Source organism: Colossoma macropomum, unplaced genomic scaffold (genome assembly GCF_904425465.1).
Source record: "Colossoma macropomum unplaced genomic scaffold, Colossoma_macropomum, whole genome shotgun sequence".
Lineage (NCBI taxonomy): Eukaryota > Metazoa > Chordata > Actinopteri > Characiformes > Serrasalmidae > Colossoma > Colossoma macropomum.
The window spans coordinates 61,806,156-61,833,062 of record NW_023494792.1 but is presented as its reverse complement, the minus strand read 5'-3'; the positions used below and the strand labels follow the sequence as shown (position 1 = coordinate 61,833,062).

At 40.2% G+C, this 26,907-nt stretch overlaps 2 protein-coding genes across 2 annotated transcripts in view; one reads left to right on the top strand and one right to left on the bottom strand.

The window, feature by feature from the left end:
• lrtm2a (leucine-rich repeats and transmembrane domains 2a) overlaps positions 1-21,346 on the top strand; it is a 52,478-nt gene extending 31,132 nt beyond the window's left edge. Inside the window, exons 3-4 of the mRNA XM_036577758.1 lie at positions 12,352-12,948; positions 18,813-21,346. Of these exons, the coding sequence (XP_036433651.1) occupies positions 12,352-12,948; positions 18,813-19,270 (1,055 nt within the window). The 3' untranslated portion in view covers positions 19,271-21,346. The remainder of the gene's footprint in view (positions 1-12,351; positions 12,949-18,812) is intronic.
• cacna2d4a (calcium channel, voltage-dependent, alpha 2/delta subunit 4a) overlaps positions 1-26,907 on the bottom strand; it is a 191,438-nt gene that overhangs the window by 97,760 nt on the left and 66,771 nt on the right. The gene's annotated exons all lie outside the window — the stretch shown is intronic.

The window sequence follows — 26,907 nt, the reverse complement described above, 5'->3', positions numbered from 1 at the left end:
CAATACTTCAAGAAATTGTCACGATACACAATTCACAACATTTACTTTTTTCAGATATTTGATCAGTTGGAACAGTGCTACATTTAAAAAATATCAATATTTGGCACTAAACCCTGTTAACTGTGACTAATTCTGCTCTCTTCATAATGAAACATGCACTCGCTCAGTGTCTACAAGCACTGGCGATAAACATGATATGTTCAGAAAAGCGTATTGTACTGTAATGTGACATAATTTATCACAATAACAATACATATTGTCATATTGGCCAGCCTTACATAGTTCATATTCACTGTGTAAGACGAACAAAAACCCAATCTAGCCTGGAGGCATGTGTGCGCTGGTGAAATAAATTTTCATAAATCCACACCCATAATTCACACTGTATAATTAACATATGAATTATGATATGAGTGCCATCTGCAAGCACTACAGATGCTGCTGTTTCTACCGGGAAAATGAAAAACCAAATAAATTAGCAAAATAAATGGTTTGCAGAAACTAGACTGTTAGATAAATCACTGTCAAAAATGAACAGTTTTACAAGTTACAAGGGAAAATCTACTGATACAGAACTACGTCCTCCAGAATTACTGGCATGCTGGGTAAGGGTGAGAACATGAGGGTGAAGGGTGAGAACATGAGAACTGAAATCTACTGAAAATATGCGAGACATCTGAGGAAAAATTACTCAAAGAAACAAGAACACAAAACCACAAATCATTGACATCCTTCCATTTAGTACTTTGTGTTTAGTACTTTGTGCAGCTTCTCTTTCCCAAGAGAGCAGCACTGAATCTTCTGTAATGCTGAACAATTAAACACACAGTCGTATGAAACAGTCTGAACATCGCCGGTCAAATTACAGGCTTTGATTAAGGTGAAAATAAGTTAACACCTCATCTACAGAAACTACAGAGACAAACTTAAATACAGTATTTTTCTGCAAATTTCAGTTCACAATATCTATTTATTTGTTGGGTTTAACATATTTTAACAATAAAACGTAAGATCTAAAATACGCCATAAAGTTTGCACAGTTTTCCCCAATATGTTAAAATCAGCAAATAAACATTAATTGTGTATTACAATGTGCACAAGTGTGTAGTTCTCTGTAGAGCAACTTTACACTTAGAAAATCAACAACAGCATGTAATTTGACAAGGGGCACCCAAATTGGTTCTCACTCGTTTCTTCTCCATCTTTCCTCACAGCTATTCAATGAGGTTTAAGTCAGAGAAGTGGCACGGTCAGTGCAACAGCTTCTTTCTAGTCTTGTTTGAAGATCAAGACACGATCTAGAACGACTTAGTACTTGAAGGAGTCAGTGCTGCCATCCTTTCTAACAAGCTCACCAGGGCTTTTTGAAGAAAACAGGCCTCATCATCTCAGCTCCAAAACCATATTTGACAGAGGGAATCTGAAGATGTATTACAGAAACAAACTCTGAACTCTTTTCTGTTTAGTCACCATGACTCCATTACCTATTCTGTAGCTATTCCAGAATAACAGTTCCTAACTTCATAATCTCATCATGAACTCCAGATAAGAAAACAGCATCACACAAACATCCTAACTAGACTAAACCTCCTAAATCCTGTCCTAACTTTAGGATGAACCCCAACAGGGTCCTCACTTCTGTTTAAGGTCCGTTTCTATGGTTTTTAGGCAGCTGTGTCAGCAGCATAGTTCACTACCAGCATAATGAGCTCCATTTATTTCTACTGTAAAACGCTGCTTTCACTGTGAGATGATTTTCTTTTCTAACTCTGCGTTTTAAAGATCTCAGACGCTGCAGACTCGATCTCCACCGCCCCTCTGATCACCTTCGTGTGTTAATGTTGATGATGAAATATTACAGTGATGGTGGTGAATAATGAGGAGACGGAGCTGAACGTGTGTCTGTTTATTAGGAGGACTAACGTTAGCGCGCTCGGCTAAAGCGTTTGGGAAATGGAGACTGAAACTGGGGAGCGGCGATGCTCTGATAAACAGCAGGGGGCGCTCTCACAGTATTCACAACCTACAGTTTATCACACTTTAGTTTTGTTTGGACCTTTTTTACACTGGTAATGGTAGCGGTCTAGCTAACTAACTTACATTTTTAACATTATTTTGATCAGCTATGTGTTTATTAGCTGTGCACATATCAAAATTGCTTGGTAAAAAACGTGACAGTTGATTGTTGACTTCAATTAAGTAGGTTAAGGTTTCCTAATTTTGGATCTGGTGCTGTGAGATAACATTCCTAAATTAAGATGAGATTTGTTTCTGTAATATGAATTAGTTAAACTCTTATCTTGACCTTGTCACACCTTAACTCAGAACAAAAGATTGTAAGTTTCTGTAATACAGCCCCTGATTCCTTTTTCAAGTAGAGTACATGATCTTGACTCATTCTTCACCAGGCCCACCTGCAGTATTTGCTGCCAAAAAGCTCCTTTTATGTCTGACTTGTTCCAGTCAAGATTCACATGATGTTTTCTGACTCCAGGCGCTCAAGTTTGTGGCTTGATGACAGCAGAGGCTTTCTTCTGGCAAGCCTTCTGAACAGTTTGTTGGTGTGGAGGTGGTGTCTAATTGTGTTTTAGAAGATTTGCTGACCCCAGGATGCAACCAACTGTTCAACTCTGTTCCTCGGAGAACGTTTCGCCTCTCAAATCTCCTCCTCATGGTGCATGGCAGAAAATACAACTGTGTTCCCTTCATTATGGCTATAGTTACTTCAAACTGCTTAATTAATTGAGAAGTGGAGATGGGTATTTCACACGTGAAGCTGTTTTGTAGCCTTTGCCTGGCTTATGAAGGTCAGTAACCATTTGTCTCATTATATTTGTGTATTCTCTGATCTTCCGATTGTTGATGGATGACTAAGCAGGAGCTGGCAGTATGCTTCAAACGATGGAAGAATTAAATGAAAGCAAGCTACCGCCAAAAACACTGTTGTAAGTAACCTTAAAAAGAGGCTGGTGTCCGTCTCAGTAACGCTCGAGTCTTACTTCGTGCAGTGGATCAGTTTGTTAAGTGCACAGGATGGTGCAGTTTAACTTTCACTATGAGCAGTGTGTGCATTTAAGCAATAGAACCTAAGAGGGAGTGTGTTATCGCGAAATAACATCACGGCTGTGATTTGGTCACCACAGATCATCACAGCCGTGATGTTATTGGCGATAACACACTCCTCGAGTGTTCTATTGCTTTTATACAACAGTTAAATAAATAAAGTAATAAATTAATAAACTGGGCCGTGAACGCGGCGTTTAATATGTTTTAATGTTTGTAGTTCCTTCACCAAATTATAGTTCCTTAACGAGCAGCTTGTTGCTACGTCAGAGTAACGAGCTCCGCCCACTCGCTGCACAGCCGCCAGTTCGTTCTCCAGCTCCTTACACTAAACTCCCAAACTGTCATCACCACTGAGCAGCTTTTCAGTCGGCAGCTGTGACAGAAGAACAGCTGAACAACCTGGAATCAGCCAGAAATGAACCCAACACCATTCGCCAAACGTGTAGTCTGATCTTCAGAGTCTGACCAAATCAGACTGAGCCATAAAACTGCCGCAATATCAAGTTTAGCTCAGTTGTGTCAGTTTTTGCCAGATCAGTATTAATGTTGTTTTGTTCCAGCCAGTCTGTAAAGCATCTTACAGCCCATTTAGTTTGGCGAATGGTGTTGGGTTCATTTCTGGCTGATTCCAGGTTGTTCAGCTGTTCTTCTGTCACAGCTGCCGACTGAAAAGCTGCTCAGTGGTGATGACAGTTTGGGAATTTAGTGTTGTCTCATCTTCAGAGTCTGACCAAATCGGCTGTCGGTCAAATGTGATCTTAAAAGTATCCATTTTTTGTTTCTGCGCAAAGTAAGGAGTAAAAGCGCTCAAATGGCTTGAGCAAAATGAAAACGATCAAAAGGCTTGAGCGAAATGGCTTGAGCGTCAACGTCGTTGCTTAGCAACAGCGTCTCAGCAGAGTGATACAGTGTTTGTGAAAAAACCATGCTGTTGTGGCGAAATAACAGCATGGTAACTAATGTAGTTTTGTACAACTAACTGTTGTACAAAAAAACATCAGTTGGTTCTACAAACTGACTTTCTACATGAGATTTTAGCAGAATCTGCAAAACATCACAATCAGTGACACACATAACATCATTTAGACATGATCATCATCACCGATGAGTAAAAGAGAAGAGGACTTCAGAATATTGATGGCAATTTACATAGATAATTACAAAGAAAAGTTCCGTCAATGACATTTAACTGTTGGATCCTTGTTATCCAGTAAAGTCAATATTAAATGTAGCTAGTGTTATAGCGCCCCCACACACAAATACCGATACATTACCAGCGTACATTTACCGCTAACGATAAAGGTTTGTAGCTTTTAAATGCTCTAATCAAATGCGCAGTCACATCTGCCACGAAAGTCCCGTTAGACAGGCTGTGACATCCTCAGTATGAACAGCCAACAGCTTCTTCACTTCTCAATGTACAAAATACAATCCTGCCACGGTTTTCCTTCACAAAACTGCAAGGGTTCTTCTATTGTAACAAGCCTGACATCATAGCAATAGAAGAACCCTTTTTGGTGCTGTAAAGACTCCTTTTCAAAAAGGTTCTATATGGAACCATCTACAGCACATTCTCCATCAATCTGAAGAACGCTTTCACAATGCATAGAACCCCTTAATCATGAAAAGGGCTCTTTGAATGTTCATGGTTCTATCCACGGTTTTCCTAGACAACAACATTTACCATTACGCTTTGCGCGTCTTTGGAACGGGAATGGGCACAACTTCCAGTATGCGTTTGTTGTTGACAACCGATAGTGTACAGATTAGCTCTAAGGCTAAAGAGATTCATCATTAGCCAGTTATTAAACTGTGTAGCTAGCTAGGTTTCGCTTTTTGGATACAAGAAGATGGCAGTTGTATCACGGTGGCATCACGGACATCCTCATCCATTGAACCTACCCCAAGTCTGGGTTGACGACATGAAACTCTGGCCAGATGTCACGTATGTTGACATTATCAGCTACCTTGTTTTTTCTGAAGGTGTAGACGATGAGGAGCTGAGAAATGATAAAAGCACAGAAGCTTATAATCATCTACACAGCGATAAAACTGGAAGGGTTCTGTGTTACAACTGCAAACAGTTCACATTTGTCAAATCTGAGGTGCAGCCAGGCCAGTCGGTCAGGAAACCTAACTACTCAGCATGGGTTATGGTTCAAAACAACAGTGTAGTAGAGACAGCAGGATGGTCTTGCATCGCTGGTCCGGGCAGATCTTGTAGCCTGCTGTTTTGTGGAAGGTAGGTTAGGGATTTTAAATGAAACTAGAACATACAGCTAGCTAAGATACATTTACTAGCAGTAGCATTTTGTAGACCGACTAAAATACCAACAGGGGTGCATTCTTCATTCGCTTTGTTCATCAGAATGTATCTCTTATGCAATTATTATGTTTTATCACAAAATGGAAGGAGTAAACATGAATATTTCGGGGTTGGCGGTATATTTATGAATATATATTTTTAAATTCAGTGCCGCTAGCCGTGCTCTTTTGGCCTCGTCTTCCTCGGACACTGACATTCTGATCTGTCCTTGCCTTTGTGTTCGTAGCATTCATTTTCCAATATCGTTTTAAGCTTTCGAGAGCTGTTGTGACACCATTGGACAGCACTTAACGTTCCTGTGCTTTTGAGACAGTTCGACAGTGCTGTAATTCGCGTTACACAGAAGTTTAGCCCATTCTAGAGGAACTGTTGTAACGTCATGGCAACTGCCGTTGAGAACAGAAGAAAGCTATGGATATAGAACCACTTTCTTTACCAAAAACTCTTGAAGAATCATAATTTTTAAGTGTGTATGCATAAAGTTTTAATAATAATAATAATAATAATAATAATAATTCTTAGTATTATAAATGACTGTTCTGATCATTGTACATGTTTTTTTAAAGGCATTTAGTGGTAAAGATGTTTAAAAGTGAATTTTAAACCCTGCACACAAGGCACTGCAGATCAGTCTATGCTGAGACAGTGGAAACTCACAGGCCGAGAGGATGGGCTGGTATGAAAGGGATGAATGATTGACGAAGATAAGCAGCACTATGTATGTCTCGCCTTACGCTGGGATCAAACTGAAGGGCAAGGCTCAAGTGTCGTAGGTGTCTGCGCACACGCGGAGAGAAACACAAACGCTCCGTCAGATCACATTACAGCGTAACAGGACAGTGGAATGCCAACACGCGAGACCAGCGAGCCGGCGGGTTACAAGTTTTCCAACGTGACAGCAGCGTATCAGCTGACAGCTAATTATGGAATCTCATAACTTCATAATCTCCTTCCCAGCCCACATCCACACAAATCTACAGCAAGCATCAATAAACCCATTTATCCGCAGACGCGCTTACAGCGTCGCACGCACAGAGAAACTGGCGCTGGTCAGTCAGCTCGGACAGAAATGAAATTTCAGACAGAATTATCACGATGAGCGATTTAATCCTGATCACAATTCAGTCACGCAGTACCACATGTGAGCATCACAGAGCTTATAATTTCCATAAAGATAACAGAATTACCATACTTTCTCAAAAAAGATGGTTCTTCAAGGGATCTTTAGTCAAGGGAATGGTTCTATTTAGTTCTTTGCATGGTGAAATGGTTCTTCAGACTGATGGAGAATGTGTTGGTTCTATATAGCACCAAAAAGGGTCCAGCTATGTTACAATGTCAAGGTTATTTTGGTTCTATATAAAACCATGTTCAAAAAGGTTCAATATAGAACCCTACACAACACATTCTTCATCAATCTGAAGAACAATGCAAAGAACTATATAAGCATGCGTTTCTCTATATATTGCATGGTTCTACATAGAACCACTCCCTTTACTAAAGAACCCTGGAAGAACCCTCTTTTCCAAGAGTGTATAATTACCAATTAGCTTCTAATGTCACTGAATAATTTATAATGATAACTCTAATTTGCACAGATGGCATGTAACTGTTAACATCCGGTGATTCTCTGCTTTTTGTTTCATTTGCATATGCCCCAGCATTCTTTGCCAAACTCAAAAATTCATTATAATAGCGTTAAATGTATGTATGTGTGTAGATAATTAGTTGGTGGTCTTTTTGTGGAGCCTATAACTAAGTGTAGTCTTTTCTACCGAACACTACACTACACTACACACACTACACTACACACACACACACACACACACACACATATATGTATATATATATATATATATATATACATATATATACATATATATATATATATATATATATATATCTCATGATATTTTATTTACAGTGCAGACATCTGGGTCAAATTACATATATTGTTGATTTTTAAGTGAAATTAAGTCTCTAGAACACACCTGCACAACTACAGCACAACTACAGTTTGTTTGCTGAATTTAACAAACAGGAAGGAAAAATAATATGGAAAATGTGGTCTGTGCCATGTTTTATTTATTTCCAGTATGTTGAACTGTGTGATATGTTAAACAGTCATTTCAAACAACAAAAACATGGAATTTGCAAACTTTTGCAAACTTTTCTTAACTTTTATAAGTATTATAAGCTGGAACAAACTAGGGCTCAACTAATATGAAAAAAAAAAATTCTGATTTAAAGTGCTTAAAATTTCAGATAACCGACAATGTCATCTAAAATACTTTTATATTTGTATTTTAGATTGTACTTTTACACTTCAATAGTTCAATCAATTAGTGCTTCGCTGACAAATCTGATTTTATTTGTCAGATGGAAGTAACAGAGAAGTAATGAGTAATGAAATTACTTTTTCCAGAAAGTAATAAGTAAAATATAACAATTTGGGAAAATTCATTAAGAAATAGAAAGTAGAAGAACAGAAATGCAGAAGTAGAAATTTGCAATGGATTACTTTTACCACGCTGACACTGTTAAGAGTGCACACAAACATACACACACATTTCCAGTTTTAACCATTACAGAACTCTGAGCCAGCGCAGACAGCGTTTCACAAAATGTCAGCACTTTCTCTGCAGACTGAAGTTTCTCTGCAGAGCGGCTGCTGCTGAAGGCATGTTGCTTCTGAGTTACATCAGAACTCCACATCCAACACACACACACACATGCAGGCACTGTGCAACCCTATTTAAGTTTAATCATGCCTGTTCTACTTTGTGAGTCATATCTGTGAGAGGCTCTGCCGGCCCTGATCTGAGGACAGCCCTGGAGACTTAAAGCTGCTTTAGAACTTACAGCCTCCAACTCCAACTCTCTCCCCTGACTTACTGTCATGTGAGCACGTGGGTGATGTTATTGTGAGGCATGGAGTGACACAGTGCATCATCCAGCTCACACATACTTCTTAAGCCGCTTTTCAACAGCATGGTACTGTCTCAACCTCGACTTCACTCTACCCGCGTTTGGTACCAGCTACTTTGTAAAAATAATGATAAAAATAAAAACTCAACTGTGAAAACACCCTAACATGCCAATACCATTTCAGGGTCACTGCTGTGCTGAGTCATCACCCAAATACTATCTGGTCATTGGCAGGGTTATTACAGTTTTGGCATTTTCATTAGCTTTTATTTTATTTAGTTCTTCATTTTGATTTTTGATTTCAGTTAGTTTGAAGGGGGCATTTATTTAGTTTTTTATTTTCCGAAAAGTTATAGATTCAGTTTAAATTTTATTTAGTTTAAGTTTTAGTTTTTAGTATTATAACAAACGCTGTGAAAATTATTAAAATATTAAAATTATTTTTTTCTCACTAATTCTATTTAGTTCTAGTCAATTTTGCACTGAATATTATCTTGTTGATTCAGTTTTTGTGTTTTTTTATTTTTATTATAGTTAATGAGTAGTTAACATTTTTTCATTTCAGTTTTCATTTTAGTAACAGTTTTAGTTCTAAAACTATACCTGTAATAACCCTGGTCATTGGTGATCCTATGGTGGTCCCTTTCTAATGATAATGGGGTAGAGGGGGGCTGGTAAATTGTGCAGTAGCAGATGGGTTATAGTCAGCAACTGTACACTTAAAAGGTGCTATATAGTAGGAGTATCTGGGAAAATGGCAGCTCAGTGCAGTCCAATTTATATGACTTACGATTGGGATACACTGATATAGGAGTTTTGGGCCAATATTGATAGCTGCTATTTTCCATGAACATAGAGGTTAATTCAGATACATAAACATTTCTAAAGTGTAGAAATTGGGACGTGATCCACCTGGATTGGTATTGTAGAGAAAAATAACATTAATTTCTGTAGGGTCACGAATCCAGTAAAATGAATAAAATGTAGATAATTTATCACAGAAGCCCAGCTTCACCAAAACATTCCAGAGCTAAATACAACGCCATTTCCAAAAAAGTTGGGACACTGTGCAAAATGTAAATAAAAACAAAATGCAATGATGTGCAAATCATTTAAACCCTATATTTCAATGAAAAACAACAAATCAAATGTTGAAACTGAGAAATATATATAATATATGCCAGTTTTGAAATTGACGCCAACAACACGTTCCAAAAAAGTTTCCCACCGTGTTTCATCACCTCTTCTTTTAACAAACACTGTAACTTTTTTTGTAACTGAAGAGACCAACTGCTGTTTTAAAAGTGATATGTTTTCCCATTCTTGCTTAACATAGGATACCATCATGAATACTGGCTTTTGAACTGTGCACTGATAACAAGCTGAGTGGTCTTTGGCACAGAGGACACAGTGTCCATGATTTCCAAAAAGAATTTGAAATGTTGATTTGTCGGACCACCGGACACTTTTCCACTTCCCCTCAGTCCATTTTAAATGAGCTCGGGCCCAGAGAAGGTGGCAGCATTTCTGGATCCTGTTTACATACAGTTTCTTCTTTGCGTTTTAGAATTTTAACTTGCATTCGAGGATGCAGCGACAAACTGTTTTCACAGAAGTGTTTTTCAGAAGTGTTCAAAATGGGCATATATTAAAAAAAACAAAATTTCTCAGTTTCAACATTTGATTTGTTGTCTTTGTACTATTTTTAATTAAATATAGGGTTTAAATGATTTGCACATCATTTGCCTTTTGTTTTTATTTACATTTTTCACAGCATCCCAACTTTTTTGGAAATGGGGTTATAAATACATCATCAAATATGAGTTTGAAATATTATCCAAATCTAAACGTGTCCAATGCCGATATTTTTTTTTCAAAACAAATATCATGCACCCCTACTTACTATGAAACATAATACAGAGATAGAGAGCCAGTAATAGTCTAGTCTAGTCTAAGTAGTAGTACAGTCCTGCCACGTGGTCTATGTATGTATTTTCTCTCATTCACCTCTAAGAATATGCCCTTCAGTCCGGCTCTAAAATAGTGCAGTGGGAATGCCAGGAAGCTAAAGGCTGTCCATCACCCAGCCACCGCACCGGCCTTGGCTGACTTTGGCCTCTCTCATTAATAATCTATGTCAGGTCTGGCTGGGTGTCCAAATGTCCGTTTTCACCACTGCAGGTCAGAGCTGCTGCACTGACAGCTCCAACCTTCCTTCAGGCTTGAACACGCACACTCACTCTGGCTGTCTACACCAGGCTTTAATCTAGCTAATGCTGCGCTCAGTTCAGCTGGCCTGACAGACATAAAATAGCTAGAACAGCATGTATAGCAGCGCAACGACTCGACAACATCATGTCCATCCATGTACTCCGGCCTGCCATTTGTCAATCAAACCTAGCGTAGGACAAGGGCCGAAAGAGATCTCTGCTCCCTCATTAGCACGGCGGAAAACTATCATTTTTCTAGCCAGCAGTAAAAACATGCAGATCAATAAATGAATGGACACTTTCTTAGCCTGTGTCAACACTCACCAGTTGCATAGACCAGAGGTCACTAATAGGAGGACTGCGGTCCGAGTCCGGACACACACGCTGTCCTTTGCGGACCTGGACCTGTAACCGATAAACTATGGAGAATTATTTAATTTTGATGGGGTGGTCCTATTTTAATCGGCGTAGCTTTTCTAGCCTTTACGGTAGCTTTAGTGGCCCGGGAAACTCAAAGACCAATCGCATGTGTTGTAAATATCACATGTGACGCTACTCAGCCAATCAGATCTGTGTATTACGATGAGCACTGAGACTCAAGTGAGGGACGCACACACAGGGGAGGGACGAGGCGAGAAACAGCAGTCAGAGAAGAAAGTGAGTCAGAGGGAAGTTATTTCACATGGCGCGCTCTAAAAAGAGAAAACTGACAATAAATGTTGAAATATTGCTGAACTGTACTTTATTTGGTTTGACATTCAGTTGTTGACTGTATAAGATGTTAATACCTACTAGGCTACTTCAGTAAACAGTATATGGCACTGAATCATAATACAAGTCAGACATTATGACGTTCTGGACCTTTGCTTGAGGAAATTTTCTCTAACTGGACCTTACTGAATTTTAATACCACTGGCATAGACTTTTTTTAGAGTCAGAATGTCAAGACACATTCAGCTGTGGGATCATGGGATTTTATAGTGCCCTCAAGATCAATCTAGAATTCTATTTTTTTTAACGATTCAGAGTAAAACAGCTTACTCAGTAGTGTCCTTAAAACAGGCATCCATTTCACTCAAATCCCAAGTGTCTAATTTATTGTGTTACACATGCAACAAAGACGGTAATTCAAGGCATCAATTTTGGAATGCTTTAGACTATTATTATCAACTATAACAATACTTAAAAACATATGTGCTCATTTTTGGCCAAAATAAAAATTCTCGGGCTATTTACAAAATAAGCTTGGTGTGTTGTTTTATTATCTGTATTCCACTGCTGATTAAAGTCAATGGGAACCGGCTATCTAAGCATTTTTTCTTCCTTAATGTGACATATCTCTGAGTGAAACACGATATTCATTTGGGAAATAATGATGGAAGTAGCTTGATTTTATTCATTCAGAATAGTTTGATGCGACATGGCTCACTGTACAGAAACTGACTGACAATTTCTTTACAGTGGTGGTGATAGGAACCAGGGGTCGCCATGACTACAACACAAATGTAGACATTTTATTTACTATCCAAAACCACCAGTGAACCTACATGTAATGTAGACAATTATAAAATAGTGATAAGAAGACGTTTTCTTTGGGGACTGTTTTGCTTCACAGTGCCCTGTATGTACTCCTCCTCCATAATGCGAATTAGTCCAAGAACCTAAACTATGGGCAAACAAGAATTTTGTCTTTTAAATCATAAGATATCATGAATCGTACTCAATCTAACCAAAAATATGATCAAACAAACAGTGCATTTTGATTTCAGGATGACTCTAAATACTTTGTCTGTTTGTCTGTTGTACTTTTGTGTTTCTCAGCGCTGCTCTGCGTGTTGTATCTGCTGGTCATGCAGCTGCAGCCCTGCTCCGGCTGCCCGTCTGTATGCGTATGCAGCTCATCCGAGGCAGACTGCAGTGGCCGCGGCCTGGTGGCGCTCCCCGCCCTGTCATCGCTCCCGTCATCCACGCGCACCCTCCTCCTGCCCAACAACCGCCTCTCCTTGCTGCCCACCGCGGCCTTCACCAACCTCAGCTCCCTTGAGAGGCTGGACCTGTCCAACAACTACCTGGACAACCTGCCAGCCGGCTTGTTTGCTGAACTGGCCAACCTGAGCGATCTCAGCTTGAGGAACAACAGCCTTACGGCACTGGACCGTGACCTCCTGCAAGGCCTGGGAAGCCTGCGGAGGCTGGATGTGTCTCTGAACGGCCTGGCTGCCGTGCCACTGGGTCTGCTGGACCAGCAGCAAGGCCTGACTTGGTTGTCCCTGGCCGGGAACAGGCTGCAGGCGCTGGAGAGGGCCGCCTTTGAACCGCTGGTTAACCTGCAGCACCTGGAGCTGGGCTCTAACCCGTGGGAGTGCGATTGCAACCTGCGCGACTTCAAGCACTGGATGGAGTGGTTAATCTACCGAGGTGAGAACAAGCCTGGCATGGTTATTACATAATCGCCTAATCACAATAATTTGAGATGATCACAATTATTTGAGATGATCGCAATTATTTAAGATGACTGTAGTCATTTTCCACAGTCATTTTCAATTTCACAGTCATTTTATGCTGCAACAAACAAATCAGACAAATAAATGTAAATAAAAGAAAGCTGTAAACGCATCCATTGAGACATCGTGGATTATGAAAACATAAAAAGCTCTGGTTATTGATATGTTAGCTACGTAGCTAATTCTCATGGTTTAGCATGTACGCTGGCAGAATACGTTTTTTTTTCTTTGGATATATTTTCACTCTCATGAAGAACATGTAGCTCTGTAGTAACATATTTGCTTTGTTTCTTCGTAAAGCCTATGAAATTGCACACATTGTCTACATGTACCTGAAACCAAGCTGGCTTTACGTTATTTGGAATGTTCAGTCTGATCGGGAATGTTGTGCATGCATACAGCTTTTTGATCGGACGTATGGTACAAGTCCATACAAGTCCATTAGTCACACCATATTAACCCAGTGAAGTACCATAGCAACGACCTAGTGACCCTTAGCAACCATCAGGGATATCATAGCAACCGCCTAGTAGCAATCTAGCAACCAACTGGGGTACCACAGCCACCACCTAGCAGCACACTAGCATTAGCAACCACCTAGCAACACCTTAGCAACCACTTCTAATAACTAAGCAACCACCTAGTAACACTAGCAGCAAATTGGGATCCTACTGCAACCACCTGGCAGCACCTTAGAAACCACTTGGGAAATCGTAGTAACCACCTATGCAACACCTTAGCAACTACATAGGACACCATAACAACCTCACAGCAACACCTTAGCTACCACCTGGGAAATAGAAGGAAACTCTTAGCAACACCCTTGCAACCACCTGGAACACCATTGCAACCACCTAAAAACACCCTAGCTCACACCTTAGCAACTACATAGGACACCATAACAACCTCACAGCAACACCTTAGCTACCACCTGGGAAATAAAAGGAAACTCTTAGCAACACCCTTGCAACCACCTGGAACACCATTGCAACCACCTAAAAACACCCTAGCACACACCTAGGACAACAACCACTCAGCAACACCTTAGCAGCTACTTGGGACACCGTAGTACCACCTAGCAACAACTTGGTAACCAATTAGGAGAGAGCTGCGTTCCAAAGCCTGGGCTGTGTGGGTTTCTCAGCAGCTACGTCACGGAAGGCCTTCCAAAGTGAAGAACCCTTAGTATACAGCCTAGACACGCAGCCTATGTTCAGAGTGATTTCGGGGACGCATCAGATGCATCCTCCCTTCGGTTACCCACAGTTCTCTGCGCACGAATGACGTGAAGGAAAAAAAAAAACAGCACTACGAAGACGGCGGAAAACAAAGCCGTTGGAGCAGCAGAGCTGATTTTAAAATGTAAGCTGTTCACGTCCCTGAATTCGACTTCGTTACCTTATAAAGTACAAAATGACTGATTAGTTAAATCATTCGTCCATATAACGTATATCATCCATAGAATGTATTTTATTTGGATGTATTTGTGTATTTGTAGTTCATCGTACTCCATTTCCGCAAATAAAAGGGAAAAAACACAACGCAGCGGCTCCATTTTCTCTCATGAGTGTCGCGCCACTCTGGTGACGTCACCACGCAGCCTCGTTAGGACTGTGACCAATAGGCTGCTAAGGAGGAGTCTTCATAGGACAGTCCTACTGAGGACCCGCCCTACCTCGGCTGCAGCCTAGGCTTTGAATCACAGCTAATGTGTTTGTATTAAAGACTCCACCCTAAGACCTTTTTTCCATTAACAGCTGAAACGCACTGCACTGTAACAATAAAATATATCAGCCTTGCTTAAAACGTGAACACATCTTTCCAAACTGTAAAAATATCATTTTATCATATTTATCCTGGTAGCTAACGTACGCTAGCTCTAAAACACAGCAGCCCAGCCCGCCCAGTTTCCCTCCCAGCCCCACCTCCAAACCCAAACATCACTGCAGTGCCCCTCCCAGCGTGCCCCTCCCATTTTTGAGCATTTTTCAAATCGTGCCGGGGTGGAGTTAGCTGAACATAGTGGGGTGTAGTTCCTCTTTAACATTTTCTCTTTTGCATCCTTCTCTCCCACTTCATCCCTGCATCTTTACACCCACATGTCCTACGCCACAAGAGTTCACGCCGTTCTGTGTAGAAAGAGCAATAAAAGCAGAAGTGAATCTAAAGGGCCTAATCTCAGAGCTACTTCAGAAGCAGGCATAAACATAATAACACCCACATCCACGCACTTAACACTGTCAATCAGACTTAAGACGCTTTGGAGTGATATATATAGTGACAGAGCTGTAATAAGAGCACAGAAACACTCACTCATGCAATAACCGTGTGGCTGAAAGAGAATCCCACCAGTTTTTCAAAATTGCTGCATAATTCAGGGTATGAGATGTAAACAGAGTCATTCAGAGTGGTTTGGTGTGACTCAATGGTGGTGATAGGAACCAGAGATCGCCATGTTTACACTCTTAAAATAGTTGTTTCTTCAAGTTTTCTTTAGTACAGACAAAGAACCTTTTTGAAAAGCGTTCTACAATGTCAAGGTTACAAACAGGGTTGCAATGTCAAGCTTGTAACAATAGAAGAACCTTTTTTAGTGCTATACAGAACCATATACAACACATTCTCCATCAATCTGAAGACCCATTTCACCATACAAAGAAACATCTGCAAATGGTTCTTTGAATGTTCATGGTTGTATACAGAACCGCTGTCTTTACTAAAAAAACCTTGAATAACCACCTTTTTTAGAGTACAAGCTTGACATCGTAACAATAGACAAACCCTTTTTGATGCTATATAGAACATATATATAGAACGTTCTATGTAGAACCACATAAAACACATTCTTAGTCAATTTGATCCCTCAATTTGAACCATCATTTTTAAGCGGGACAACACAAATATAGCCATTTTATTTAGTACCAAAAACCAACAGTGAACTTACACGTCTTCTGAGTTTTATATGGAATGTTAATGGTAAAATAAAAGAACCATTTAAGCATGAAATGGTTCTATATAGAGCTTATGGTTCTTAATAGAACATTTACTTTATTAAAGAAACCTTGAAGAACCATCTTTTTTATAAGCATATATAATGCTAATATGTGCTGGCAGATCAACCATCCATGTTAGTCACAATAAGGATTTCAATTCACTCCACTCATTAAAAAGTTCAGTTACGTTACTGTGTGGAAATATTAGCATGTTCCTATGATTTTTATGAAATCAATCAACGCTGAACGATGGCTTGTTAAATCCGCGGTAAATCAGTTTTTGCCGTGACTGGGGCTGTTACCACTGTATATCAGTAAACCGTCGCCAGGCGCAGGCCTACACATAATGCCTTGAAATCATCATACTCCGCTGTCAGGGATTACGTAGCGGCATTCTGTGAGTGCATGTGTGTGAGCTCCCCTCCCCTCTTCCCTTCTTCTATTTACAGAGCTGAAATGCACACAATCATCTCGCCTTCAGGCCAGACACATCTATACGACAGCTAGAGAAATCATCTGAGAGGGGAAAAAAAATCATCTTACATCAGACACTGAAAAGCTGTTGAGTCACTATGCTCCAGTGCATGTTTGTGTTTGTGTATGTGTCTAGCAGGCCACACACTGGCAGAGCTCTATATGCATATCACACATATCAGAACCTTAAATCAAAACCTTTTTTAACACCATCTGAAAACACCAGCTGCCCTTTTACATTGCGTTAACAGTTTAGCTCAAGTGGACAAACAGAAATGAATCAAATTACTTCAATTGCTTAAATAAAATATCATTACATTTTTATACCTTGCGGTCCTTGTTTCTACACTCATTGGCCATTTTATCAGCTCCACTTACTATATAGGTGCAGCAGATGAGCTATCGTCTCTGACTTTACATCTACAAGGTGGACTGACAAGGTAGGAGTGTCTAATAGAGTGGACAGTGAGTGGACACAGTGTTTAAAAACTCCAGCAGCACTGCTGTGTTTGATCCACTTGTACCAGCACAACACACACTAACACACCACCACCACGTCAGTGTTACTGCAGTGCTGAGAATGATCCACCACCCAAATAGTACCTGCTCTGGGGGGGTCCATGGGGGTCCTGACCACTGAACAGGGTAAAAGGGGGCTAACAAAGTATCAGAGAAACAGATGGACTACAGTCTGTAACTGTAGAACTACAAAGTGCACCTATATAGTAAGTGGAGCTGATAAAATGGACAATGAGTGTGGACACAAGGAGGTGGTCATAATGTTATGCCTGATCGGTGTATATAGCATACAGTCAATTAGCAGGGGCAATAAAGTGTTTTGGTTCAGTGTGTTTCCATGTCCATATCAGTCTAAGCATGTTGTCATTCTGTAGCCCAAGGAAGCTTTTTTCTTTTTTCTAACCATAGCTGTGGTTGTTAAACAGATAAAGCCGTGCTGCAGCTTTCCATGCACAGAACAGTTTCCCTCACAAAATTTCAGTGAGGGCGTAAATGATTTTGATGATGTGGTAATATCAAAGTTAAAGTGACACTACGTAAGATTTTTAACTGAAGTATCATTACTGAGCCAGGATAATAAAAACAGGCTAAAATGCACTGCTGTGAATCACCCTGTAAAGCCTGATATATTTATTTCAGTCAGAGTCACTGGGTCAGATTTGGCAGGAGTTTTTCAGATAAACATTAGATTCATCTGTTTGGGGAAGCCCACATATCCATACACCCAAATCTTACATAGTGCAGCTTTATTTAAATGAAAAAAGGCAAACCCTATTCTTCTTATTAATAGCCTAATGACAATAAAAATAATAATATAATAAAAGGCTACAATAACAGTAGCCTAGAGGCTGATTTCACAGTAAACTTTAGCTGTTTTATTTGAACAAAAACTATTTATATGCTGTAGACGTGCAATTTGTTAAACCTATAGCAAAACCATACCAAGAAATACCAAACCACACCAAAAATGACCAAAAGATACCAAACTATAAGAAAGAACAAAGTTAGCTGACAATTGTCTAAGCAAAAACTCGTGTTTTTGTTGTCTTTAAACAGATTCTGTGTGGTATTACCACATGACCTACATGGAGCCGCCCGTCAGTATGTATTTGCAGCTCTTTTTTAAGAAAATGTATTCTGGTCTCACAGGAGACCAACACGGCAAAGCGTCTCTCTTTCTTTTGTTTTTGCTTTTTCAGAAAGCAGCTCTCGCTTGCCTGCCACTCTCCAACCAACCCCCCCAGCTTTTCGCCTGAAATTAATGTATTGTAATATGTGCTGACTCACTGTCTTCTACAAAGTTTTTTCTCCTCAGTCAATGTGGGGCTAAAATGACGTAATGGGGCAATATGAGGCAATTATAAGAACAGAGAAATATCTTTGTAGTTAATGCCAGCTAGATTAGTTAGCCTAGTTACAGCCACACTATCTCTGCCTTCTCAATCATACCCTTAACAATGTGGTCATTCTTGGCAACAAGCTCACGTTAAGGCACGCATGTTTAGTGGTAGCAAAGAACCATAACCAGGTTTTCCATCATAGAGAAGAACCATTAATAGAGTCAAATGGTTCTTCGTCATGGGTCTATAAGTATTGCCTTTACTAAAGAGCCCTTAAAGAACCACCTTTTTTAAGGGGTTTTGTTGATGATATAGTGTAGTGGGCTGCTCACCCTCTAGTCATTTCCGGCTAGCTGCTGATGTTTTGGAGGATTCGGAGTGATACTTCAGATTAATTACCGAATGCTACTGTTTACTGTGAAGTGGTGTAATTTCATCTCTTTCTTTCGCAGGTGGCTATGTTGATGCCATGGAGTGCACCCTCCCCAAAGACCTGAGAGGGCGGGACATCCGGAGTGTACCCGTGGAGATGTTCAACTACTGCCTGCAGCTGGAGGATGAGAACGGGGGTGGGTCCGGAGGGACGAAGGGCGGCTCTCCCCCATGCGTGCGGGCCACGGCGGCGCCAGCCTCCGAGAGCACAGTGGTGCGGACGGAGACCGAGGCGCCGGACTGCGTGAGGCAGCGCTATCGGCCTGTGAGCGTGCGACGGGCCATCGGCACGGTGGTGATCGCCGGCGTGGTGTGCGGCATTGTGTGCATCATGATGGTGGCGGCGGCCGCATACGGCTGCATCTACGCCTCCCTGATGGCCAAGTACCAGCGCGAGCTGAAGAAGAGGCAGCCTCTGATGGGCGACGCCGAGGCAGAAGCCGACCCCGAGGAGAAACAGATCTCATCGGTGGCGTAGAGCAGGGGAAGAGGGGTCGGGGTTCAGAGACAGGACTGTATGCTCTGGAATCGAAACCGCACGGTGAGAAGGAGACAGCAACTTTTACTGAGGCTGACTGAGGCTCGTTTCTGCCCTACCTACGTTCCTCTCTGCTCTCCCAAAGACTAGCTGTAGACATTCTCCTCATGCTAACACTCGGATGTAAAGGACCCCTGCTCTAACGCCTTTGCCCTCTGTCCTTGGATCACAGCCCACCCCCCTAGAACCAGAGGCTCAATCAGCACTTTAAAACTTCACCCCTTCGTCTCGGCCCTGGTCTTGGAAGGAAGGATTTCAGAGAGGAAAAATGAACACCTGCTCTTTGATTGCTCCTCTATGCTGTACTCCTCTAGTGGCTAACATCAGCATCTGCACTAGCAGCTGCATCAACCTTGTCCCCGCCCTAAATATACCCACTTTACCCCACGGAGACTCTATTTTGGTGGTAATGACATATCATGTTATTAATATCCTCCATGTTATTCAGAAAATAATATATATTCTAAACAATGTGAGGTGACCCCCACTTCTCCTGGTCTATCTCTGTGTGCTTCTGCTTCCATACCCAGTATTGAATTGTGTTTAGCACACCATTCTGTTCCATTTGTTTGGATTCACTATTAATGTATGCTGCTCTCCTTGTGAGTATTATAGGAAGCGATATTTGTTTGGGTTGGTGGTGCAGAATTTGTTGAATAATACTTGATGTGTGAGTCAAGTCTTGGCATTTAGAGTAAAAGCGTATTGAGAACTTGTGAGAGGTCTGGGTGAGCTCTTATCCTTACAGAACCTGTGGCTAAAGCTGGGTGGGAGGCCACTTCAAGGCCTTTATTTCTGGAGAGGAGAAGATTAACCAGTTCTTAAAATGATTGCTGTGTCACTGTATGAATACAGAAACAGGGAGAGCAGAATGGATAAAAGTGTTGACTTGATTAAGACGGTTTTCCACACATTATTTACCAATATGTTTGTATGTTTTGTTTGTTTCATTATGGATTGGAATGCCACTAGCAATCAGAACAGTCCGATGTGTTGTTTCCCATAGGAAAGTGGAATATATTGCAAGTGGCAAAGTTGTCAATATATTCCAAACACGAGTAGAATATATTATAATACATTTTAACATGTTACATGTGTGTATGAGTTTGAAATATGTACAAAGAAGAGAGGTTGGATAGTACTGTGTGCTCAGTTTTGTACTGTTGGACCAATTAATATAACCACGTTTAGCCTAATAGTAAGGTTATGATAAAGATTTTTAGATTATAGGTCCAAGCTTCCTTAAAGATCTTCCAAATATCAGTATTCAAAAAAACACTACAGATAACTACAGCATTAGACTTTTTCCTAAAAGGAAACCTAGCTTCTGCAGTGTGCTGGGATTAGACGAAGATCTTAGACAAAGATTATTCTAGAACAGATTATTCCTGTCATATACTTTGCGGTTTAAGCTTCCATACATTAGCATCCATCACGCTGGAAAGAGACAGATAAAGTCAGATGGGAAAGAGAGAGGGAGAGGGAGAACATAAGGCTAAAAATATTTGCAGTAACTGTGACCTTATTGTGTCATTTCTTCAATTCTTTATCTTTATCTCACTCTTAACTCTGCTGACCTAACTCAGAGACTAGCTATAGCTGATTTTGTCTAATTAAATTTAAGTCCAAACAATTCAAACTAAATATTGGTTCACAGTACAAGCAACTAAAGTGTCATTTTCTCCCTGTGTTTGATACAGAATCACCATCTTCATCTGTTGTGAGTTTTGTCGTAATTGCTATTTTGGGAAGCCACAAATAAGTGCAGATAATGCAACATACGAGCAGTCCAAACCTCACTAGCTCTATCCCGTTTAGCTAAGTGTCAGAGTTAGGGATGTTTCGGTCACGATCGAAATGAAAATGAAAATGTAATAGTCCCTCAATCACATCCCGCTGTCTAGTCCACTGCATCTGAAGTAGTCCACTTTGGCTACGTTCACATTACCAGGCTAAAGTGGCACAAATCCGATTTTTTGCCCTAATGTGACTCAGATCTGATGTTTTCAGAGTTGTGTGGACTTTCATACATGGTCCTAGATCGGATATGTATCCGATTTGTGGCTGTGCGACCTTAATGTGATGCTCAGATCAGAATTCATGTGCTTTGACATTAATGAGAGATTTGAATCACTTACCTAAAAGAGTATGAACCATCATTTCAGAGAGATCGGATTTGAGCAAAAAGTCGGATTTGAGAAATCAGGCGTGTGATGTGAACGCAGCTTTTGTTTTCAAAAGAGCAAACATAAAGGTACAGCCAGTCTTTTGGGTTTAGCCTTAACCTAACATGGACACCAAACTGATTTCCTTTCCGGTACAACCTGTGGAGTTGCCTGACTCAATCCGATGCATCAGATGACGATGTGGTCTTGGACCATGCGTGAGAAACAAGCCGTAGACTAGGTGGTACTGAAGCCTGAATGACTAATAATTCACAAATTCCAGCAGTGCTTGGACTCACAACTATATGAGACAAGCACAAGAGACACTCCGGTGTCTGTACCCGTACCAGTATGTAACTGCTGCTACTTTTAAGGTAGAAGGGAATAAAAAGCAGTGAAAGACGTGAACAATATTTAGCTCTGTTTTTGCCAGGTGCACTCGGCTAGTGTTGGAAAGCAATACTGACGTAAGTTTATCTATATACTGTTCCATTTTGTTTTTATTATTCTGCAAAATTAAATTTATTTTAGATTTATGTTGGTTGTTAAAGTGGTTCTTATTAAGGGACAACCCAGAATAATAAGCCACTGTTAACCTAAATATATATACACACACACACACACACACACACACACACACCGTTATGTATACTGAAACCATCAGAAATGTTAATTATGATTATATTCTAACCAGTTGACATCTTTAACAAAAAACTTTGGTAGAGGTAGAGAGAAAAACATCATAGCAGACCAGAAACCTACCCACGGCAGCAATAAGCCCCTGAAACTTGATATGATAGGGGCTGCATAGACTAGTCAACTTGTTAAGGACAGTGCGTCAAATACAGTGACAGTAAAATCTACAGTAAACAGGCTGGAGAATAGAATAGAAACCAGTTCTTCTGCTAAACGCAAACCCCAAAGCACTTTATTTATGTGGAAATATACAATATACAAAATGTTCTACAGCAAACTGTAAAACTGTGCTGAAATACAGTCTCATAATCCAGATTGAGTAGATTGCAAGAACCACCTTCTCTGTCAAAAAAACAACCAATCACAGACTAAAAACGAATTTTCATTAAATAATTCAGGTACTGTCAGCAAACACAGAATGATAAATTGCCCTGAAAGGTTTATTGGTGTGTATCGATCATATCTTTCCCGTTGGACTGATAAAAACAGTGCACGGAAGTGTGGACAGCCAGAGCCAGTTTAAATTCTCAGTGAAATGGCCATATCGCTGTTGTCAGAAGAAAACCTCTTATCTCCAAAATGGTACCTTTACAGGAGAAGGAAAAAACCTACTTTACTTTCAATTTAAGTCAATGGAACCAGACGTTTTTCCGAGTCATTTTACGTTGTTTCTTTTGGTCCACTCATCATGAAATTTACACACAATGTAAAGGATGACAAGTATTTTCAAATTATGTCAGAAACTGAAAAATGACAATAACGGAGATAGAAGGTTTTCTTCCGACACCAGCGACAAAACGGACAGAAAAACCCATGTATGTAACCCTCTTCACCAACCAGCTCCAAACCTTCCCTCTTTAGTGTTTAATGAGCGCTTTCTTCGGGCAAAACACAATGCAGAGGGCTATTTTTTGAAAGAAGATGAACGCAGAATGTTGTAATTTCCAGAAAATCTTTATCATATAATCTGACGTGCAGCATAACGAAAGTCACACAGTCTAACATGGAATTTGGCCAGGGCTTTATTTGCAGGAGCTCATGCAGTGCGTTGTGCAGAAAACATATGAGACCCCTGTTATTGCGCAGTCTGCAGGGGGCTTTACTAAAATATATTAAAAAATTCTTCTGTAATGCAGAACCTTACACCTCAAACAGCTGCATCTGCCACGAGCCATGGTTGGTTTGGATTTAAACCATACATTAGGCTTAATCTGTGCTGCAACAAGCTAGATCTGGAATCTCCCAGACTAAATCAGACACCTACATACATTCATGTGACTGTAAGAGTTGTATCATATTTTCTACAGCTCACTATATATACACACCACAACAAAAGGTGAATTAAGCAGGTTGGTTAAAAAGCAGCATTCGGTATCACCTTGTGACATGTTGCACAAGCACCTTCAGCCCCTGTTTGGGTGCATGCTGACATAAACGGTGATAAAAACAACACTGATGCTGTTTATCACTTGCAAATGCACGATTACTGCTGTGATTGTTCATCCCTAAAAAGAGCTCAGCAACACTGAGCTAAAGTACAAGCTTATGCCATCAGTTTATTGTATCAATGCTTAATAACCTTGTTACACTTGTTAGTTTCAGATCAATCGTTATGGCTAAACCTGATGCTGAGCTGCATGTCTGATGCACTTATTTTGTTCTGGGACCCCTCTTTGACCTATCTGCCTACGGATACATCACTACTCAGTGTTCAGGGATCTAATTATATACAAATTAAGCCCTGATTGCACACTAATTTGGATACAGTTAAAGGAAAATTTCAGTCAAATGATTCTATGCTAACTGGCCACACTACATTTCATTGATTTCCTTTAAGCAGTTTCCAGCTCTGGTGAAATACCTTGCTTCGTCTGCATCACACCGCTGCTGTTTTCTAGTGAGCTTTCAGCTTTTACAGAATTTTGGCTGCTTTTGTCACTTGTGTGTGAAAACTGAACGTACTGCAACTGAATGTATGACAGGAAAGCATAATACATCCACAAATATATCATGCCACAAAGGAAAAGAGTGCAATAATGCCATCTGGAGGAAAAATGTGCAATACTGAAAAAGAGCATTACCAAAATGTGAAGAGATTATGTGATACATATATATATATATATATATATATATATATATATATATATATATATATATATATATATGACTTTTTTGGAATAGTCTCATAGTCCCATAAATTATAAGTCATGCAGATGAAGTTGTGCAAAATTATATCTAATTTGTTTGTCCTTAATATCTACACTAGAAGGTTTTGTCAAATGTGTCTGTGTGTGCTGAATTTTTACATTATTTCCTGAGCATACAGTCCCCTCCAAATGTATATGCACAGTGCAGTTGGAACTTTTTTATTTATTTATTTATTTATTTTTTGGCTGAACAGACAAGAACTTAAGACCGAAGATGGAAACATGAGTATGGGTTGGCAAAAGCAGAAAACGTCATCGTTTATTTATAACTATTTAAAAAAAAATAACCCCTTGTAGCACAAGTAGCCTCGAGGATGATTTTAGATACATCCACTTTTATGTCAATATAAAGTAATGCCTTTGAGAGACATAGTCCTAAAATTAGCAAAACAGCGCACTTAACGGTCAACAAAGACTAACTCAATGGGAGATGAGATGTTATAAATATCGTACACTGTGGAAAGAAGGAAAAAAAAGAACCCCCATGGACAATCCAAAGTACACAAGCACATCTGCTGAAAATGGATCACAAATGGTCATGGCTTAGGAAGGACTGCTTTGGCAGCTTATTTTGGCTAACTCATTGCTGATGTAATTAAAGATGGTCACAATTAAATAATTATGGCCTGTTTGAATCCAGCCTCATTTTCGGAAACCCCCTTTGTGGCTATGGCTGTGTTTACACTTGGCAATAAAATACGTCCCATGTCTGGATATCGTCCGTTAGTTGAGCATGGATTGTCATAGTATCTGTGTGCGGCCAGCTTGGCTATATTCATGGCTTAACATCACATTCCCTCTGCCCACAACTTTCTCTATCATTCCCTTCTCTCTCATTAACAAGTTATTTCATGGATTTGCATGGGTTTCTAAATGTAGACTTACCAATGCCAAATATTAAAAGATATTTGCCGGATGTGAAGGACAGTACGCGGTTCTCTCACCACTCCCAGCTTCCAATTTTTGCGTTTTAAAATGTGTCACGTCGCAATTCATAATGCAAGGGTGAGCTGCATTCTGAGCGCTACAGCGAGGGGCGCTATAGCGACAGCCAAGCATGACCAAACAGTTTCATACCCCCATTTTGCTTTCTCCTGGTAAACTGTCTAAACAAACAAGCAGTTGGAACATGCATAAGCATATTCATATATATCACATCATCACTCTGACAGTACAGGTTAAGAACCTAACACTCCTCTACTGTTCACATGTTTAGATGTTGTGGATGCTGGAACGGCAGCAGCTACTTTTCTGATATGTCCTCTAGCGCCCCCTTGACTACTGAGTGTTTTAACTGCCACAGTAATGTAAGAAAGCACAGTGTGTTGGTACAGAAAGGCAGTGCGTTTATAATTTGTGTTTGTTTTTGGCCTAACACATCTCCATATAAAAGCTGGGTGATGTTTTAGTGAGTGGACACAGCGGGGTCTTCAACACCCCCTGTATATGTAGAGTCTGGCGCACTCATTTCTCCCCGCTTCCCTTTTAGTTCTGCTTCAGTGACACATCAGACTGGGAGGGTTGGATAGAGGGAAGTCGATCACATGCGCTCATCAGAGTATTAGGCCACGCCCGACATTTCTGAGACAGGTCTAATCAATGATTTTTAATCTAACTTCGCTGGATTAAACATTGGATATGAGTTTTTTTCCAACAGTGACAATCCATAGGAAGTTTCTACTTTAAAATGTCTACTTAGTAACATAAAATGAGAGCACAAAATGTATCATTATTAGAAAATAAAAAGCACACTTCTAAATGTACTTGAAAAAAGGTGGTATGTTTGGACTCATATTTCATTTTTCATCTTCAATCCTAGTTGCTTGACACCCTCAGTACATTGACAGGGCACTGTATGCAAGATGCACATAAATACATACAGCATAAACAACCCTTCATAAAGTAGATATTTGAATATGTGTACATTCAAAATGTGTGTCACTTTAATTGCAAAAAAAAATGTTTTTCCCTAATGTGATTAAGTGTTTCTTCTGCACAAGCAGCCATAGAAATAGAGCTAAGTGATGAATTATGCTATTAGACTGACCCTGTTATTACATGATAACAAACAAAGACAAGGACGATGCCATTACTCAGAACGAACTGACACTATCTTAAAAAAAACTGTATAACTCAGCATTACAAATACAACACACATCGACCAGCCATAATATTAAAACTTGTTTGTACATTCATTGTCATCAACTCCGCTGACCATATAGGTGCACTTTGTAGTTCTACAGTTACAGACTGTAGTTCATCTGTTTCTCTGATACTTTGTTACCCTGTTCTTCAGTCATCAGGGTCCCCACGGACCCTCACAGAGCAGGTACTATTTGGGTGGTGGATCATTCTCAGCACTGCGGTGACGCTGATGTGGTGGTGTGTTAGTGTGTGTTGCGCTGGTGCGAGTGGATCAGACACAGCAGTGCTGCTGGAGTTTTTAAACACTGTGTCCATTCACTGTCCACTCTATTAGACACTCCTACCTTTTCGGTCCACCTTGTAG